Source organism: Oncorhynchus masou, chromosome 30 (assembly GCF_036934945.1).
Source record: "Oncorhynchus masou masou isolate Uvic2021 chromosome 30, UVic_Omas_1.1, whole genome shotgun sequence".
Classification (NCBI taxonomy): Eukaryota; Metazoa; Chordata; class Actinopteri; order Salmoniformes; family Salmonidae; genus Oncorhynchus; species Oncorhynchus masou.
Window position 1 is genome coordinate 3,651,816 of NC_088241.1, and position 20,519 is coordinate 3,672,334.

Genomic DNA, 20,519 nt, shown 5'->3' on the forward strand with positions numbered 1-20,519 from the left:
TGAAAACTTAGGACACTAAAGAGTCCTTTCTACTGACTCTGAAAAACACCAAAAGAAAGATGCCCAAGGGTCCCTGCTCATCTGCGTGAACGTGCCTTAGGCATGCTGCAAGGAGGCATGAGGACTGCAGATGTGGCCAGGGCAATAAATTGCAATGTCCGTACTGTGAGACGCCTAAGACAGCGCTACAGGGAGACAGGACGGACAGCTGATCATCCTCGTAGTGGCAGACCACGTGTAACATCACCTGCACAGGATCGGTACATCTGAACATCACACCTGCGGAACAGGTACAGGATGGCAACAACAACTGCCCGAGTTACACCAGGAACGCACAACCCCTCCATCAGTGCTCAGACTGTCCTCAATAGGCTGAGTGAGGCTGGACGGAGGGCTTGTAGGCCTGTTGTAAGGCAGGTCCTCACCGGCAACAACGTTGCCTATGGGCACAAACCCATCGTTGCTGGACCAGACAGGACTGGCAAAAAGTGCTCTTCACTGATGAGTCGCGGTTTTGTCTCACCAGGGGTGATGGTCGGATTTGCATTTATTGTCGAAGGAATGAGCGTTACACCGAGGTCTGTACTCTGGAGCGGGATCGATTTGGAGGTGGAGGGTCCGTCATGGTCTGGGGTGGTGTGTCACAGCATCATCAGACAGGTTGTCATTAGAGGCAATCTCAATGCTGTGCGTTACAGGGAAGACATCCTCCTCCCTCATGTGGTACCCTTCCCGCAGGCTCATCCCGACATGACCCTCCAGCATGACAATGCCACCAGCCATACTGCTCGTTCTGTGAGTGATTTCCTGCAAGACAGGAATGTCAGTGTTCTGCCATGGCCAGCGAAGAGCCCGGATCTTCCATTGAGCACGTCTGGGACCTGTTGGATCGGAGGGTGAGGGCTAGGGCCATTCCCCCCAGAAATGTCTGGGAACTTGCAGGTGCCTTGGAGGGAGAGTGGGGTAACATCTCACAGCAAGAACTGGCAAATCTGGTGCAGTCCATGAGGAGGACATGCACTGCAGACCTTAATGCAGCTGGTGGCCACACCAGATACGGATTCCTTTTCTGTTAGTCACATGTCTGTGGAACTTCAGTTTGTCTCAGTTGTTGAATCTTGTTATGTTCATACAAATATTCGCACATTAAATTTGCTGAAAATAAACACACAGTTGACAGTGAGAGGACGTTTGTTTTTTTGCTGCGTTTACATACTGTAAGAAGAAATGAATATATGGGAACTATTTATGTAAATGTGATAGGTACTGTAGTTATTAATGTATAACATAGTTGTATTATAATGAAGCAGGTGCGGTATATGACCAATATACCACGGCTTATGGCTGTTCTTATGCACGATGCAACGCGGAGTATACCACTACCAATATACCACGGCTTATGGCTGTTCTTATGCACGATGCAACGCGGAGTATACCACTACCAATATACCACGGCTTATGGCTGTTCTTATGCACGATGCAACGCGGAGTATACCACTACCACTATACCACGGCTTATGGCTGTTCTTATGCACGATGCAACGCGGAGTATACCACTACCACTATACCACGGCTTATGGCTGTTCTTATGCACGATGCAACGCGGAGTATACCACTACTAATGTACCACGGCTTATGGCTGTTCTTATGCACGATGCAACGCGGAGTATACCACTACCAATATACCACAGCTTATGGCTGTTCTTATGCACGATGCAACGCGGAGTATACCACTACCAATATACCACGGCTTATGGCTGTTCTTATGCACGATGCAACGCGGAGTATACCACTACCAATATACCACGGCTTATGGCTGTTCTTATGCACGATGCAACGCGGAGTATACCACTACCAATATATACCACGGCTTATGGCTGTTCTTATGCACGATGCAACGCGGAGTATACCACTACCAATATACCACGGCTTATGGCTGTTCTTATGCACGATGCAACGCGGAGTATACCACTACCAATATATACCACGGCTTATGGCTGTTCTTATGCACGATGCAACGCTGAGTATACCACTACCAATATACCACGGCTTATGGCTGTTCTTATGCACGATGCAACGCTGGAGTATACCACTACCAATATACCACGGCTTATGGCGGTTCTTATGCACGATGCAACGCGGAGTATACCACTACCAATATATACCACGGCTTATGGCTGTTCTTATGCACGATGCAACGCGGAGTATACCACTACCAATATACCACGGCTTATGGCTGTTCTTATGCACGATGCAACGCGGAGTATACCACGGCTTATGGCTGTTCTTATGCACGATGCAACGCGGAGTATACCACTACCAATATACCACGGCTTATGGCTGTTCTTATGCACGATGCAACGCGAGTATACCACTACCAATATACCACGGCTTATGGCTGTTCTTATGCACGATGCAACGCTGAGTATACCACTACCAATATACCACGGCTTATGGCTGTTCTTATCCACGATGCAACGCGGAGTATACCACTACCAATATACCACGGCTTATGGCTGTTCTTATGCACGATGCAACGCGGAGTATACCACTACCAATATATACCACGGCTTATGGCTGTTCTTATGCACGATGCAACGCAGAGTATACCACTACCAATATATACCACGGCTTATGGCTGTTCTTATGCACGATGCAACGCTGGGGTATACCACTACCAATATACCACGGCTTATGGCTGTTCTTATGCACGATGCAACGCGGGGTATACCACTACCAATATACCACGGCTTATGGCTGTTCTTATGCACGATGCAACGCGGAGTATACCACTACCAATATACCACGGCTTATGGCTGTTCTTATGCACGATGCAACGCGGAGTATACCACTACCACTATACCACGGCTTATGGCTGTTCTTATGCACGATGCAACGCGGAGTATACCACTACTAATGTACCACGACTTATGGCTGTTCTTATGCACGATGCAACGCGGAGTATACCACTACCAATATACCACAGCTTATGGCTGTTCTTATGCACGATGCAACGCGGAGTATACCACTACCAATATACCACGGCTTATGGCTGTTCTTATGCACGATGCAACGCGGAGTATACCACTACCAATATACCACGGCTTATGGCTGTTCTTATGCACGATGCAACGCGGAGTATACCACTACCAATATATACCACGGCTTATGGCTGTTCTTATGCACGATGCAACGCGGAGTATACCACTACCAATATACCACGGCTTATGGCTGTTCTTATGCACGATGCAACGCGGAGTATACCACTACCAATATATACCACGGCTTATGGCTGTTCTTATGCACGATGCAACGCGGAGTATACCACTACCAATATACCACGGCTTATGGCTGTTCTTATGCACGATGCAACGCGGAGTATACCACTACCAATATACCACGGCTTATGGCTGTTCTTATGCACGATGCAACGCGGAGTATACCACTACCAATATATACCACGGCTTATGGCTGTTCTTATGCACGATGCAACGCGAGTATACCACTACCAATATACCACGACTTATGGCTGTTCTTATGCACGATGCAACGCTGGAGTATACCACTACCAATATACCACGGCTTATGGCTGTTCTTATGCACGATGCAACGCGAGTATACCACTACCAATATACCACGGCTTATGGCTGTTCTTATGCACGATGCAACGCGGAGTATACCACTACCAATATACCACGGCTTATGGCTGTTCTTATGCACGATGCAACGCGGAGTATACCACTACCAATATACCACGGCTTATGGCTGTTCTTATCCACGATGCAACGCGGAGTATACCACTACCAATATACCACGGCTTATGGCTGTTCTTATGCACGATGCAACGCGGAGTATACCACTACCAATATATACCACGGCTTATGGCTGTTCTTATGCACGATGCAACGCAGAGTATACCACTACCAATATATACCACGGCTTATGGCTGTTCTTATGCACGATGCAACGCGGGGTATACCACTACCAATATACCACGGCTTATGGCTGTTCTTATGCACGATGCAACGCGGGGTATACCACTACCAATATACCACGGCTTATGGCTGTTCTTATGCACGATGCAACGCGGAGTATACCACTACCAATATACCACGGCTTATGGCTGTTCTTATCCACGATGCAACGCGGAGTATACCACTACCAATATACCACGGCTTATGGCTGTTCTTATGCACGATGCAACGCGGAGTATACCACTACCAATATACCACGGCTTATGGCTGTTCTTATGCACGATGCAACGCGGGGTATACCACTACTAATGTACCACGGCTTATGGCTGTTCTTATGCACGATGCAACGCGGAGTATACCACTACCAATATACCACGGCTTATGGCTGTTCTTATGCACGATGCAACGCGGAGTATACCACTACCAATATACCACGGCTTATGGCTGTTCTTATGCACGATGCAACGCGGAGTATACCACTACCAATATACCACTACCCTTAGCTGTGGTATATTGGTTATAAACCACAACAACAGGTTACCAACGTAAATAGAACAGTAAACAAGGAGTGCTTCAGCCAATCAGCATCCAGGGTTATACTATACATGTCATGGGATGCTCTACTGTTGATGTTTTTGTGCATGGAATGAACACCATGTTAGTAGTGCTATGAATTGTTGTCATGACTGAATTCTGGAAGGAAATTAAATAAATCACTGTGTAGCTAAGCATGTAGTGAAATTAACAATAACTATTTACATGAGCATAATTGATTGACACTACAGTTACAGATACAGTATATAGTCTGTGTTAATATTCTGTATGTGGAGTTGTGTGGAGCAGGAACAGCAGTTAGTAAACACAGACGTCCAGTATGTAGACAGAGGAAGTGAGTGGAGTGGTCTGTTGGCAAAGGGACATACTGTATATACACATGTAAATATATGTACGCTGCGCACACACACACACACACACGCACACGCACACGCACACGCACACGCACACGCACACGCACACGCACACACACACACACACACAAACACATACACACACACACACATACACACACACACACACCAGTCGTGTCCATGGAGCCTCTAGACACTTATTAGACAAACACTTTAATTCTGTTTACTTCAGAGAGATTAATGGTCTTGTAATGTTAGTAATATTACCCACACAACATCCCAAGTGCACACACACACACACACACACACACACACACACACACACATCATACCCAACACACACTTACCCCCCCACGCCCAACACACACACACACACACACACACACACACACACACACACACACACACACACACACACACACACACACACACACACACACACACACACACACACACACACACACACAGGGAAAGGCTTTGTCTGTTTGTGCAGATAGCTTGTCTCTCCAGTCCTACCCTGACCATGAATCTTTCAACATAGATATAAGCTCAGTCCACATAGATCAGCCCTACCCTAACCATGATTTCTCTCGACATAGATATACAGCCTTAGTCCTCATAGAGCAGCCCTACCCTGACCATGACTCTCTCTCATCATAGATCTACAGCCTCAGTCCACATAGATCAGCCCTACCCTAACCATTACTCACTCTCAGCATAGCTATACAGCCTCAGTCCACATAGATCAGACCTACCCTGACCATGACTCTCTCTCATCACAGCTATACAGCCTCAGTCTACATACTGTAGATCAGATCAGGTCAGGTCATTTGGGGCAGCAGGTAGCCTAGTGGTTAGAGCAATGGACCAGTAACCAAAAGGTTGCTTGATCGAATCCCCGAGCTGACAAGGTAAAAATCTGTCGTTCTGCCCCTGAACAAGGCAGTTAACCCACTTTTCCTAGGCCGTCATTGTAAATTAGAATTTGTTCTTAACTGACTTGCCTAGTTAAATAAAGGTTAAATAAAAACAATTGGTGAGGAAAAACTCAAGGAAAAACTGGCTTCATTCAGAGAAACAATAGAGCCAGATAGTCTACAGGTTAGAGAGAAGGACCAATAACCAGTGGGTTGTTGGGTCAAATTTCAGAAGCCTACTGTTGTTGTTAAGCACCAACACACTCCAGTCCACAGGTACTAGACTGAGGCCCTGTGCTGCCTCCAGCCTCTCTAACATGCTATGTGTTGTGTTCTCGATCTCTGGTCTCATAGATCAGTGGTTTTATAGCTCTACGCTTCCTGGTCTATGTAGCTCTATGATGTCATAGTTCTGTCAGCAGAGGGGCTGTACTGCCAACTGATACAGCGGTCACATTTACACACACTAGAACTCAGGACAATTTACATGGTAGTTTTCCCAGACACACACACACACACACACAGGCTTGCGGAAACACATACACACACACACACACACACACACACACACAGGCTTGCGGAAACACACACATATGCATTAATCTGTCAGGACAGTGACAAATTCTTGATGATATCATTCTACAGCTGTCTCTCTTTCCCTCCTCTCTCCCCCCCATTCCTGTTTTTCCCTTCGCTCACTTAATCCTTTTGTATGTTCATAATTGTCCTCTCTCTTCCCCATCTCTCGTTCTTTCTTTTCTTTTCTCTGTCTTTCCCAAAATCTCTGTTTACAGTTGTCTCTCTCTCCCTCTCTCTAGTTCGGTCCTAAAACAAAGACAACTACTCACTCACACACATTCTAACACTCTCTCACATTCCAACACTCTCTCACATTCTCTCATTCTGTCCAACAAATACACATGCGCACGCACGCACACACACACTCTCCCTTAATCTTGTGTCGCTGTCCCCTCTCTCCCTCCTGCTCTCCTTCTCTCTGTCTTTATCTCACCCAGTAGGAATCTCTCTGCTCAGTCAGTGATGGGAGGAGAAGCTTGGCAGGAGAAAGAAAGTGAACAAGGGATGTTGGACAAATGAGAGGAAAAACAGAGGGGGGAATGTTTTGTGAGAACAAGGGTATATAGAGTTCTCTCTCTCTCTCTCTCTCTCTCTCTCTCTCTCTCTCTCTCTCTCTCTCTCTCTCTCTCTCTCTCTCTCTCTCTCAATTCAATTCAATTCAATTCAAGGGGCTTTATTGGCATGGGTAACATGTGTTAACATTGCCAAAGCAAGTAAGGTAGATAATATATAAAGTGAAATAAACAATAAAAATTAACAGTAGACATCACACATACAGAAGTTTCAAAACAATAAAGACATTACAAATGTCATATTATATATATATATATATACAGTGTTTTTACAATGTACAAATGGTTAAGGACACAAGAAAGATAAAATAAATAAGCATAGATATGGGTTGTATTTACAATGGTGCGTGTTCTTCACTGGTTGCCCTTTTCTCGTGGCAACAGGTCACAAATCTTGCTGCTCTGATGGCACACTGTGGAATTTCACCCAGTAGATATGGGAGTTTTTCAAAATTGGATTTGTTTTCAAATTCTTTGTGGATCTGTGTAATCTGAGGGAAATATGTCTCTCTAATATGGTCATACATTGGGCAGGTTAGGAAGTGCAGCTCAGTTTCCACCTCATTTTGTGGGCAGTGAGCACATAGCCTGTCTTCTCTTGAGAGCCATGTCTGCCTACGGCGGCCTTTCTCAATAGCAAGACTATGCTCGCTGAGTCTGTACATAGTCAAAGCTTTCCTTAATTTTGGGTCAGTCACAGTGGTCAGGTATTCTGCCGCTGTGTACTCTCTGTGTAGGGCCAAATAGCATTATAGTTTGCTCTGTTTTTTTGTTAATTCTTTCCAATGTATCAAGTAATTATCTTTTTGTTTTCTCATGATTTGGTTGGGTCTAATTGTGCTCGCTCTCTCTCTCTCTCTCTCTCTCTCTCTCTCTCTCTCTCTCTCTCTCTCTGGATTGGGTGGATTGGGCAGGCTTAAACAATCATATACACAACAACTACATACACATTAACAAGTGTGTGTGCATGTGTATGCACGTGTGTGTAACTTACCCTCAGTGAAAGGTTCCCAGTCGTACAGTCTGCCCATAAACTCCTGGTTGTTGTAGGAAGCGCACTGCTCTGCTCTGGAGTCTGCACCTCCTACACATACCTGACAGACGGAGGGAGGGAGGGTCAAATACTTGTCAGTACTGTAGATCCCAAGTATTGACAATTGAGGCTATAATGTCATACCTAACCCTAAGGCTGGCCAGTACACTAGGTGGATGGAGAATCGGAAAAGGGAGAGAGGAAACTGAAGAGATATAATCGACAGAGAAGAAGAGATGAGAGAGAGTCATACAAATTAAGAGGGCAAGCATAAAATAGGAGAGGTATTAGTCAGACACACACACACACACAGACACACACACCATTGTCTCATGATCGCTCCAACATTTGGCCGATGCACTAAGCAGCATATGGAAATAATAGACTCTCTGGGATCAGCCATACACACATAAATCCACCCAGCTTTTCTATCCAACACTGAGCTGTGTGTCTGAGTGTGTGTGTGTGTGTGTGTGTGTGTAAGTGTGTCTATGCACGTGCGAGTCAGGCCAATAGAGAAGTAGTGGAGACAGTTTGAGCATTCTGAAGGGAGTGAGGAGAGTGAAACTACAGTTGGAGTCTAACCCTGCACACCTGATATATTTCTCCAATAGAGGAACAGTGAAGATCATAGTGCTACCTGTAAATCACTTTAACCCCCAGAGGGACACACACACACAAAGCACTAATAAAGAGGGCAGAAGGAGTTCAGTTACTAAGTGACAGTACTTACTCACAGTGTTAATACTAGAAACGCCTGAAGCCGTCGGCATGCTTCGGTTCAGCCTTCACCGAGCCGAGGACCAAACAAAGGTGCTCTCATACTCCCTTAAAAGACCTTTGCGTTAAAATTTAGAAAAAACTGCAATACTACTGTTTGTCCGTCTTGAGACGCCGTAGCCAGTATACACTTCCTCACAATAGTCAGAATTACTGTTTTTCCCAATTGTTTACACACTCAAATTGGAACTTGTACCCAATCCCTGAAACCAAGTCTGTAAAATTGCAAGCAGAATTCCTGCTTTACACTTTTCAATTCTAAATCACATAGTGATTTTGAAAAACACTACACACATTTCTCTACGTTAGGCTCAACATTAAAAATGAAATTATCTTCAGTCCCTTTGGAAAGCAACTTCAATCACAATACCAAGCTCTATACACCAATTGGAAACACCCACTCCTCACAGGTGTAAACGTTCGCTGCTGAATGGTTCACTTAGAAATCAGAGCTTTAGCACTATAAAAGGCCACAGATGAGCTCTCCTGTTGTGGAGGAAAATGGAAGTCAATGGTGAAACTAGAGGTAGAGCTAGAGGTAGAGCTAGAGGTAGAGGTAGAGCTAGAGGTAGAGGTAGAGCTAGAGGTAGAGGTAGAGCTAGAGGTAGAGGTAGAGCTAGAGGTAGAGGTAGAGGTAGAGCTAGAGGTAGAGGTAGAGGTAGAGCTAGAGGTAGAGGTAGAGCTAGAGGTAGAGCTAGAGGTAGAGGTAGAGCTAGAGCTAGAGCTAGAGCTAGAGCTAGAGGTAGAGCTAGAGGTAGAGCTAGAGCTAGAGGTAGAGGTAGAGCTAGAGGTAGAGCTAGAGCTAGAGGTAGAGGTAGAGGTAGAGCTAGAGGTAGAGGTAGAGGTAGAGCTAGAGCTAGAGGTAGAGGTAGAGGTAGAGCTAGAGCTAGAGGTAGAGCTAGAGGTAGAGCTAGAGGTAGAGCTAGAGCTAGAGGTAGAGCTAGAGCTAGAGGTAGAGGTAGAGGTAGAGCTAGAGGTAGAGGTAGAGCTAGAGGTAGAGGTAGAGGTAGAGCTAGAGGTAGAGGTAGAGGTAGAGCTAGAGGTAGAGGTAGAGCTAGAGGTAGAGCTAGAGGTAGAGCTAGAGCTAGAGGTAGAGGTAGAGCTAGAGGTAGAGGTAGAGGTAGAGCTAGAGCTAGAGGTAGAGCTAGAGCTAGAGGTAGAGCTAGAGCTAGAGGTAGAGCTAGAGGTAGAGCTAGAGCTAGAGGTAGAGGTAGAGCTAGAGCTAGAGGTAGAGGTAGAGCTAGAGGTAGAGCTAGAGGTAGAGGTAGAGCTAGAGGTAGAGCTAGAGGTAGAGCTAGAGGTAGAGGTAGAGCTAGAGCTAGAGGTAGAGGTAGAGGTAGAGCTAGAGGTAGAGGTAGAGGTAGAGCTAGAGGTAGAGCTAGAGGTAGAGGTAGAGGTAGAGCTAGAGGTAGAGCTAGAGGTAGAGGTAGAGGTAGAGCTAGAGGTAGAGCTAGAGCTAGAGGTAGAGGTAGAGCTAGAGGTAGAGCTAGAGCTAGAGGTAGAGGTAGAGCTAGAGGTAGAGCTAGAGGTAGAGCTAGAGCTAGAGGTAGAGCTAGAGGTAGAGCTAGAGGTAGAGCTAGAGCTAGAGGTAGAGGTAGAGCTAGAGGTAGAGGTAGAGGTAGAGCTAGAGGTAGAGCTAGAGCTAGAGCTAGAGGTAGAGCTAGAGGTAGAGCTAGAGGTAGAGCTAGAGGTAGAGGTAGAGGTAGAGCTAGAGGTAGAGGTAGAGCTAGAGCTAGAGGTAGAGCTAGAGGTAGAGCTAGAGGTAGAGGTAGAGCTAGAGCTAGAGCTAGAGGTAGAGCTAGAGGTAGAGCTAGAGCTAGAGCTAGAGGTAGAGGTAGAGGTAGAGCTAGAGGTAGAGCTAGAGGTAGAGGTAGAGGTAGAGCTAGAGGTAGAGGTAGAGCTAGAGGTAGAGCTAGAGGTAGAGCTAGAGCTAGAGGTAGAGCTAGAGGTAGAGCTAGAGCTAGAGGTAGAGCTAGAGGTAGAGGTAGAGGTAGAGGTAGAGCTAGAGCTAGAGGTAGAGCTAGAGGTAGAGCTAGAGGTAGAGCTAGAGGTAGAGCTAGAGGTAGAGGTAGAGGTAGAGGTAGAGCTAGAGGTAGAGCTAGAGGTAGAGCTAGAGGTAGAGCTAGAGGTAGAGCTAGAGCTAGAGGTAGAGCTAGAGGTAGAGGTAGAGCTAGAGGTAGAGCTAGAGGTAGAGGTAGAGGTAGAGCTAGAGCCAGAGGTAGAGCTAGAGCTAGAGCTAGAGCTAGAGGTAGAGCTAGAGGTAGAGGTAGAGCTAGAGGTAGAGCTAGAGCTAGAGGTAGAGGTAGAGCTAGAGGTAGAGGTAGAGGTAGAGCTAGAGGTAGAGGTAGAGCTAGAGCTAGAGGTAGAGCTAGAGGTAGAGGTAGAGCTAGAGGTAGAGCTAGAGGTAGAGCTAGAGGTAGAGCTAGAGCTAGAGGTAGAGCTAGAGGTAGAGCTAGAGGTAGAGCTAGAGGTAGAGGTAGAGCTAGAGCTAGAGGTAGAGCTAGAGCTAGAGGTAGAGCTAGAGGTAGAGCTAGAGCTAGAGGTAGAGCTAGAGGTAGAGCTAGAGCTAGAGGTAGAGGTAGAGCTAGAGGTAGAGGTAGGGCTAGAGGTAGAGGTAGAGGTAGAGGTAGAGGTAGAGCTAGAGCTAGAGGTAGAGCTAGAGGTAGAGGTAGAGCTAGAGGTAGAGGTAGAGGTAGAGGTAGAGCTAGAGCTAGAGCTAGAGGTAGAGCTAGAGGTAGAGGTAGAGCTAGAGGTAGAGGTAGAGGTAGAGGTAGAGCTAGAGGTAGAGCTAGAGGTAGAGGTAGAGCTAGAGCTAGAGGTAGAGCTAGAGGTAGAGCTAGAGCTAGAGCTAGAGGTAGAGCTAGAGGTAGAGCTAGAGGTAGAGCTAGAGGTAGAGGTAGAGCTAGAGGTAGAGGTAGAGCTAGAGGTAGAGGTAGAGGTAGAGCTAGAGCTAGAGGTAGAGCTAGAGCTAGAGGTAGAGGTAGAGCTAGAGGTTGAGCTAGAGGTAGAGGTAGAGCTAGAGGTAGAGCTAGAGCTAGAGGTAGAGGTAGAGGTAGAGCTAGAGGTAGAGCTAGAGGTAGAGCTAGAGGTAGAGCTAGAGGTAGAGGTAGAGCTAGAGGTAGAGCTAGAGGTAGAGCTAGAGGTAGAGGTAGAGCTAGAGGTAGAGGTAGAGCTAGAGGTAGAGCTAGAGGTAGAGCTAGAGGTAGAGGTAGAGCTAGAGGTAGAGGTAGAGCTAGAGGTAGAGCTAGAGGTAGAGGTAGAGCTAGAGCTAGAGGTAGAGCTAGAGGTAGAGCTAGAGGTAGAGCTAGAGCTAGAGGTAGAGCTAGAGGTAGAGCTAGAGGTAGAGCTAGAGCTAGAGGTAGAGGTAGAGCTAGAGGTAGAGGTAGAGCTAGAGCTAGAGGTAGAGCTAGAGCTAGAGGTAGAGCTAGAGGTAGAGCTAGAGGTAGAGCTAGAGGTAGAGCTAGAGGTAGAGCTAGAGGTAGAGCTAGAGGTAGAGCTAGAGGTAGAGCTAGAGCTAGAGGTAGAGGTAGAGCTAGAGGTAGAGCTAGAGGTAGAGCTAGAGGTAGAGCTAGAGCTAGAGGTAGAGCTAGAGCTAGAGGTAGAGCTAGAGGTAGAGCTAGAGGTAGAGCTAGAGCTAGAGGTAGAGCTAGAGGTAGAGCTAGAGGTAGAGATAGAGCTAGAGGTAGAGCTAGAGGTAGAGCTAGAGCTAGAGGTAGAGGTAGAGCTAGAGGTAGAGCTAGAGCTAGAGGTAGAGCTAGAGGTAGAGGTAGAGCTAGAGGTAGAGCTAGAGGTAGAGCTAGAGGTAGAGCTAGAGGTAGAGCTAGAGCTAGAGCTAGAGCTAGAGGTAGAGCTAGAGGTAGAGCTAGAGGTAGAGCTAGAGGTAGAGGTAGAGCTAGAGCTAGAGGTAGAGCTAGAGGTAGAGCTAGAGGTAGAGCTAGAGCTAGAGCTAGAGCTAGAGGTAGAGCTAGAGGTAGAGCTAGAGGTAGAGCTAGAGGTAGAGGTAGAGCTAGAGCTAGAGGTAGAGCTAGAGCTAGAGGTAGAGCTAGAGCTAGAGGTAGAGCTAGAGGTAGAGATAGAGGTAGAGCTAGAGGTAGAGCTAGAGGTAGAGCTGGAGGTAGAGCTAGAGGTAGAGCTAGAGCTAGAGCTAGAGGTAGAGCTAGAGGTAGAGCTAGAGGTAGAGCTAGAGCTAGAGGTAGAGCTAGAGCTAGAGGTAGAGGTAGAGCTAGAGGTAGAGCTAGAGCTAGAGCTAGAGCTAGAGCTAGAGCTAGAGGTAGAGCTAGAGGTAGAGCTAGAGGTAGAGCTAGAGCTAGAGGTAGAGCTAGAGGTAGAGGTAGAGGTAGAGGTAGAGCTAGAGGTAGAGCTAGAGGTAGAGCTAGAGGTAGAGCTAGAGCTAGAGCTAGAGGTAGAGCTAGAGCTAGAGGTAGAGCTAGAGGTAGAGCTAGAGGTAGAGCTAGAGGTAGAGGTAGAGCTAGAGGTAGAGCTAGAGGTAGAGCTAGAGGTAGAGGTAGAGCTAGAGGTAGAGGTAGAGGTAGAGCTAGAGGTAGAGGTAGAGCTAGAGCTAGAGGTGAAGGAGAACGACAATGACGGATGGCTCAGATGAGATCAGGGCCACATTGGTTGACCATGTGCTCAACCATGGATTGAGTATGAGGGATGCTGGGCAGAGTTCAGCTCAACCTGAGTCGCTGCACGGTTGCATCTATCATTCGTACATTAAGAAATGACAACCGGTAAGTTACCTACCATCTACACTATGCTCTTTATGTATACTGCAGTCCGACATACCAGTAGGCCTATGTTACTCAGTGATTGTTACCCAACGTTACAGTAATGTCATTTTGATATTGAAATAAAATAGATTATTTTAGCTTACTGTAACCAATCATATGATATTTGTGGATCTTCTGCAGAACAGAGATGGTGGAATGGTGGAAGACACCGTCTGTTCACACCAGAACAGGAGACCGTGGTGGTGGCAAACAATACCATTAGACTAGGAGACACCCAGAACCATCAATTCAGACAACACAATACTCAGTAACATTCACCAGGTGGGCGTGTCTACATTGGACCGTGTGTTACAGAGCAACTGAATCCATTACATTGTCTTGGAGCTGGATGCCGCTGCAATTCAGCATGTTTATATAAACCATTGATGAGGCTGGCTTCAGACTAGCCAAAAGAAGGGGACGGAACATTATTGGCCATTGTGAATGTCCCTGGACAGCGTGGAGGGAATATCACCATGTGTGCAGCCGTTAGCCAGCAAGGCATCAGCCATCACCATGCCAACCTTAGTCCATACAACACCGCCCTTCTCATCACATTCCTGGACACACTACACGGCATCCTCATTCCAGCTGAGCAGAGGGGTGGACCAGAGCAGCCCAGGTATGTTGTCATCTTGGACAACGTGAGTTTCCACCGGGCTGCTCTGGTCTATCGACCTGCTGGTTCTATACCTCCCAACATATTCTCCATTCCTAAACACAATAGTTTTTTCCGGCATGGTGATGGAAGGTGTATGACCTCCATCCCCTCACACGCCTCTTCTCCAGGCAATGGAGGATGCATGTGGTGAAGTTGATGTGGGGGCTTTTGGCGGCTGGATCCGTCACCCCAGAAGATGCTGTTTAGCCAGGGAGAACATGGCTTGTGATGTGGATGAGGTGCTGTTTAGCCAGGGAGAACATGGCTTGTGATGTGGATGAGGTGCTGTTTAGCCAGGAGAACATGGCTTGTGATGTGGATGAGGTGCTGTTTAGCCAGGGAGAACATGGCTTGTGATGTGGATGAGGTGCTGTTTAGCCAGGGAGAACATGGCTTGTGATGTGGATGAGGTGCTGTTTAGCCAGGGAGAACATGGCTTGTGATGTGGATGAGGTGCTGTTTAGCCAGGGAGAACATGGCTTGTGATGTGGATGAGGTGCTGTTTAGCCAGGGAGAACATGGCTTGTGATGTGGATGAGGTGCTGTTTAGCCAGGGAGAACATGGCTTGTGATGTGGATGAGGTGCTGTTTAGCCAGGGAGAACATGGCTTGTGATGTGGATGAGGTGCTGTGGCCAGGGAGAACATGGCTTGTGATGTGGATGAGGTGCTGTTTAGCCAGGGAGGACATGGCTTGTGATGTGGATGAGGTGCTGTTTAGCCAGGGAGGACATGGCTTGTGATGTGGATGAGGTGCTGTTGGCTTGTGATGTGGATGAGGTGCTGTTTAGCCAGGGAGAACATGGCTTGTGATGTGGATGAGGTGCTGTTTAGCCAGGGAGAACATGGCTTGTGATGTGGATGAGGTGCTGTTTAGCCAGGGAGAACATGGCTTGTGATGTGGATGAGGTGCTGTGGCCAGGAGAACATGGCTTGTGATGTGGATGAGGTGCTGTGGCCAGGGAGAACATGGCTTGTGATGTGGATGAGGTGCTGTGGCCAGGGAGAACATGGCTTGTGATGTGGATGAGGTGCTGTGGCCAGGGAGAACATGGCTTGTGATGTGGATGAGGTGCTGTTTAGCAGGGAGAACATGGCTTGTGATGTGGATGAGGTGCTGTGGCCAGGGAGAACATGGCTTGTGATGTGGATGAGGTGCTGTGGCCAGGAGAACATGGCTTGTGAGGGAGGTGCTGTGGCCAGAAACATGGCTTGTGATGTGGATGAGGTGCTGTGGCCAGGGAGAACATGGCTTGTGATGTGGATGAGGTGCTGTGGCCAGGGAGAACATGGCTTGTGATGTGGATGAGGTGCTGTGGCCAGGGAGAACATGGCTTGTGATGTGGATGAGGTGCTGTGGCCAGGGAGAACATGGCTTGTGATGTGGATGAGGTGCTGTGGCCAGGGAGAACATGGCTTGTGATGTGGATGAGGTGCTGTGGCCAGGGAGAACATGGCTTGTGATGTGGATGAGGTGCTGTGGCCAGGGAGAACATGGCTTGTGATGTGGATGAGGTGCTGTGGCCAGGGAGAACATGGCTTGTGATGTGGATGAGGTGCTGTGGCCAGGGAGAACATGGCTTGTGATGTGGATGAGGTGCTGTGGCCAGGGAGAACATGGCTTGTGATGTGGATGAGGTGCTGTGGCCAGGGAGGACATGGCTTGTGATATGGATGAGGTGCTGTGGCCAGGGAGAACATGGCTTGTGATGTGGATGAGGTGCTGTGGCCAGGGAGAACATGGCTTGTGATGTGGATGAGGTGCTGTTTAGCCAGGGAGAACATGGCTTGTGATGTGGATGAGGTGCTGTGGCCAGGGAGAACATGGCTTGTGATGTGGATGAGGTGCTGTGGCCAGGGAGAACATGGCTTGTGATGTGGATGAGGTGCTGTGGCCAGGGAGAACATGGCTTGTGATGTGGATGAGGTGCTGTGGCCAGGGAGAACATGGCTTGTGATGTGGATGAGGTGCTGTGGCCAGGGAGAACATGGCTTGTGATGTGGATGAGGTGCTGTGGCCATGGCTTGTGATGTGGATGGCTGTGTGATGTGGATGAGGTGCTGTGGCCAGGGAGAACATGGCTTGTGATGTGGATGAGGTGCTGTGGCCAGGGAGAACATGGCTTGTGATGTGGATGAGGTGCTGTGGCCAGGGAGAACATGGCTTGTGATGTGGATGAGGTGCTGTGGCCAGGGAGAACATGGCTTGTGATGTGGATGAGGTGCTGTGGGAGAACAGGGAGAACATGGCTTGTGATGTGGATGAGGTGCTGTGGCCAGGGAGAACATGGCTTGTGATGTGGATGAGGTGCTGTGGCCAGGGAGAACATGGCTTGTGATGTGGATGAGGTGCTGTGGCCAGGGAGAACATGGCTTGTGATGTGGATGAGGTGCTGTGGCCAGGGAGAACATGGCTTGTGATGTGGATGAGGTGCTGTGGCCAGGGAGAACATGGCTTGTGATGTGGATGAGGTGCTGTGGCCAGGGAGAACATGGCTTGTGATGTGGATGAGGTGCTGTGGCCAGGGAGAACATGGCTTGTGATGTGGATGAGGTGCTGTGGCCAGGGAGAACATGGCTTGTGATGTGGATGAGGTGCTGTGGCCAGGGAGAACATGGCTTGTGATGTGGATGAGGTGCTGTGGCCAGGGAGAACATGGCTTGTGATGTGGATGAGGTGCTGTTTAGCCAGGGAGAACATGGCTTGTGATGTGGATGAGGTGCTGTGGCCAGGGAGAACATGGCTTGTGATGTGGATGAGGTGCTGTGGCCAGGGAGAACATGGCTTGTGATGTGGATGAGGTGCTGTGGCCAGGGAGAACATGGCTTGTGATGTGGATGAGGTGCTGTGGCCAGGGAGAACATGGCTTGTGATGTGGATGAGGTGCTGTGGCCAGGGAGAACATGGCTTGTGATGTGGATGAGGTGCTGTGGCCAGGGAGAACATGGCTTGTGATGTGGATGAGGTGCTGTTTAGCCAGGGAGAACATGGCTTGTGATATGGATGAGGTGCTGTGGCCAGGGAGGACATGGCTTGTGATGTGGATGAGGTGCTGTGGCCAGGGAGGACATGGCTTGTGATGTGGATGAGGTGCTGTGGCCAGGGAGAACATGGCTTGTGATGTGGATGAGGTGCTGTGGCCAGGGAGAACATGGCTTGTGATGTGGATGAGGTGCTGTGGCCAGGGAGAACATGGCTTGTGATGTGGATGAGGTGCTGTGGCCAGACCCAAATAGGAGGCAGGATGCAGCCTAATGCCTTTTTATTATTTTAAACATTTTTGCATGTGTTTTTGTCTTTGTTTTTAGAGTTTTGAAGGAATGAGCAACTTTCATTTTTTATTTTTGTACAGAAAACCCTTTATTTTACTGAATGTTTTTCCTGTTTTACTCCTGTTGGGTACAGAAAGTGTTACATACAAAACACAAGTGTTCAAAATACTGCATAAACCTACTGCTGGGATATTCAGTGTAGTGTTTTGTGTTGAGCACATAAACCTACTGCTGGGATATTCAGTGTAGTGTTTTGTGTTGAGCACATAAACCTACTGCTGGGATATTCATAGTAGTGTTTTGTGTTGAGCACATAAACCTACTGCTGGGATATTCAGTGTAGTGTTTTGTGTTGAGCACATAAACCTACTGCTGGGATATTCATAGTAGTGTTTTGTGTTGAGCACATAAACCTACTGCTGGGATATTCATAGTAGTGTTTTGTGTTGAGCACATAAACCTACTGCTGGGATATTCAGAAGTTACCACACATCAACACACACACACACACACACAGCTCTTGATGTGAACAGCTCGCATTAACTCATCAATACTCTCCAAACACATTGTATATACTGTAAGCCTTTGACTCTCTCCTCTCCTTTCAGTTGGTTCCCTTCCTTTCACAGATTAGTTCCCCTGTTTTTCTCTTTTTGGTCTGTCTGCATCTGTCTCTCCCTTCCTGTGACCCCACTCTCTGAGGGTGTATCTGCATGGAGGAATGGGCCAAAATACCAGCAACAGTGTGTGAAAACCTTGTGAAGACTTACAGAATGTTTGACCTCTGTCATTGCCAACAAAGGGTATATAAAGTATTGAGAAACTTTTGTTATTGACCAAATACTTATTTTCCACCATAATTTGCAAATAAATTCATAAAAAATCCTACAATGTGATTTTCTGGATTTTTTTTCTCATTTTGTCTGTCATAGTTGAAGTGTACCTCTGAAAATTACAGGCCTCATCTTTTTTTAGTGGGAGAACTTGCACAATTGGTGGCTGACAATACTTTTTTGCCCCACTGTACACTACCAGTCTAAAGTTTTAGAACACATAGTTAAAGGCTTTTTCTTTATTTGTACTATTTTCTACATTGTTGAATAATGGTGAAGACATCAAAACTATGAAATAACACATATGGAATCCTTTAGTAATCAAAAAAGCGTTAAACAAATCAAAATATATTTTTTATTTGAGATTCTTCAAATAGCCACCCTTTGTCTTTAACAACTTTGCACACTCTTGGCATTCTCTCAACCAGCTTCATGAGGTAGTCACCTGGAATGCTGTTCAATTAACAGGTGTGCCTTCTTAAAAGTGGAATTTCTTTGTCGAATTTGTTTCCTTCGTAACACGTTTCAGCCAATCAGTTATGTTGTGACAAGGTAGGGGTGGTATACAGAAGAAAACCCTATTTGGTAAAAGACCAAGTCCATATTATGGCAAGAACAGCTCAAATAGGCTCTGTCGCAGCCAGCTGGCTGACCGGGAGACCCATGGGGCGGAGCACAATTGGCCCAGCGACATCCGGGTTAGGGGAGGGTTTGGCAGGCAGGCATCTCCCTGTCCTATCACACACTAGCGACTCCTGTGCACGCTGACACGGTCGCCAGGTGTACTGTGTTTCCTCCGACACATTGGTGTGGCTGGCTTCCGGGTTAAGTGGGCTTTGTGTCAAGAAGCAGCGCAGCTTGGTTGGGTTGTGTTTTGGAGGACGCACAGCTCTCGACCAATTAGATACCACGAAATTGGGAAAAAAAGAACAGCTCAAATAAGCAAAGAGACACGGCAGTCCAACTTTGAAAGTTTCTTCAAGTGCATTCGCAAAAACCATTAAGTGCTATGATGAAACTGTCTCTCATGAGGACCGCCACAGGAATGAAAGAAACCACTACTGAAGGACACCAATAAGAAGAGACTTGCTTGGGCCAAGAAACACGAGCAATGGACATTACACCGGTGCAAATTTGTCCTTTGTTCTGGAGTCCAAATTGGAAATATTTGGTTTCAACCGCAGTGTCTTTGTGAGACGCGGTGTGGGTGAATGGATGATCTCCGCATGTGTATTTCCCACAGAGGAGGAGGTGTGATGGTGTGGGGGTGCTTTGCTGGTGACACTGTCTGTGATTTATTTCATTCAAGGCACAATTAACCAGCATGGCTACCACAGCATTCTGCAGCGATACGCCATCCCATCTGGTTCGGGCTGAGTGGGGCAGAGTGAAGGAAAGGAGATGTTCTAAAACTTTTGACCGGTAGTATATATATATATATATATATATATACACACCTTATTATTATCTGTCTCCCTCTTTCCATCGCTCTCTTTCTTCCACTCTCTCCTCTCTTTCTTCTTCTCTCTCTCTCCTCTCTATCTTCTCTCTCTCCTCTCTATCTTCTTCTCTATCTTCTCTCTATCTTCTTTTCTCTCTCCTCTCTATCTTCTCTCTCAATCATCTCTCTCTCTCTTTCTTCTTCTATCTCTCTCCTCTCTTTCTTCTTCTCTCTCTCTCCTCTATCTTCTCTCTCTCTCTCTATCTTCTCTCTCTCTCCATCTTCTCTCTATCTTCTCTCTCTCCTCTATCTTCTTCTCTCTCTCCTCTCTATCATCTCTCTCTCTCCTCTCTATCTTCTCTCTCGCTCCTCTCTTTCTTTTTCACTCTCTCCTCTCTATCTTCTCTCTCTCTCCTCTCTATCTTCTCTCTCTCTCCTCTCTATTTTATTCTCTCTCTCCTCTCTATCTTCTCTCTCTCCTCTCTTTCTTCCACTCTCTCATCTTCTCTCTCTCTCCTCTCTATCTCTCTACTCTCTATCTTCTTCTCTCTCTCTATTTTCTCCTCTCTCTCTCCTCTATCTTCTTCTCTCTCTGTCTCCTCTCTCTCTCCTCTCTCTCCTCTCTCTCTCCTCTCTATCTTCTTCTCTCTCTCTCTCCTCTCTCTCTCTACTCTCTATCTTCTCTATTTTCTCCTCTCTCTCCTCTATCTTCTTCTCTCTCTATCTTCTCTCTCTCTCCTCTCTATCTCCTCTCTCTCTTCTTCTCTCTCCTCTCTCTCT

General features: G+C 47.2%; 1 protein-coding gene across 2 annotated transcripts in view; it reads right to left on the reverse strand.

The window, feature by feature from the left end:
* The window catches only part of LOC135521816 (ADAMTS-like protein 4), a 112,916-nt gene that overhangs the window by 37,975 nt on the left and 54,422 nt on the right, over positions 1-20,519 (reverse strand). For both annotated transcript variants that reach the window (XM_064947561.1, XM_064947560.1), the window contains exon 5: positions 7,945-8,044. In XM_064947561.1, the coding sequence (XP_064803633.1) occupies positions 7,945-8,044 (100 nt within the window). The remainder of the gene's footprint in view (positions 1-7,944; positions 8,045-20,519) is intronic.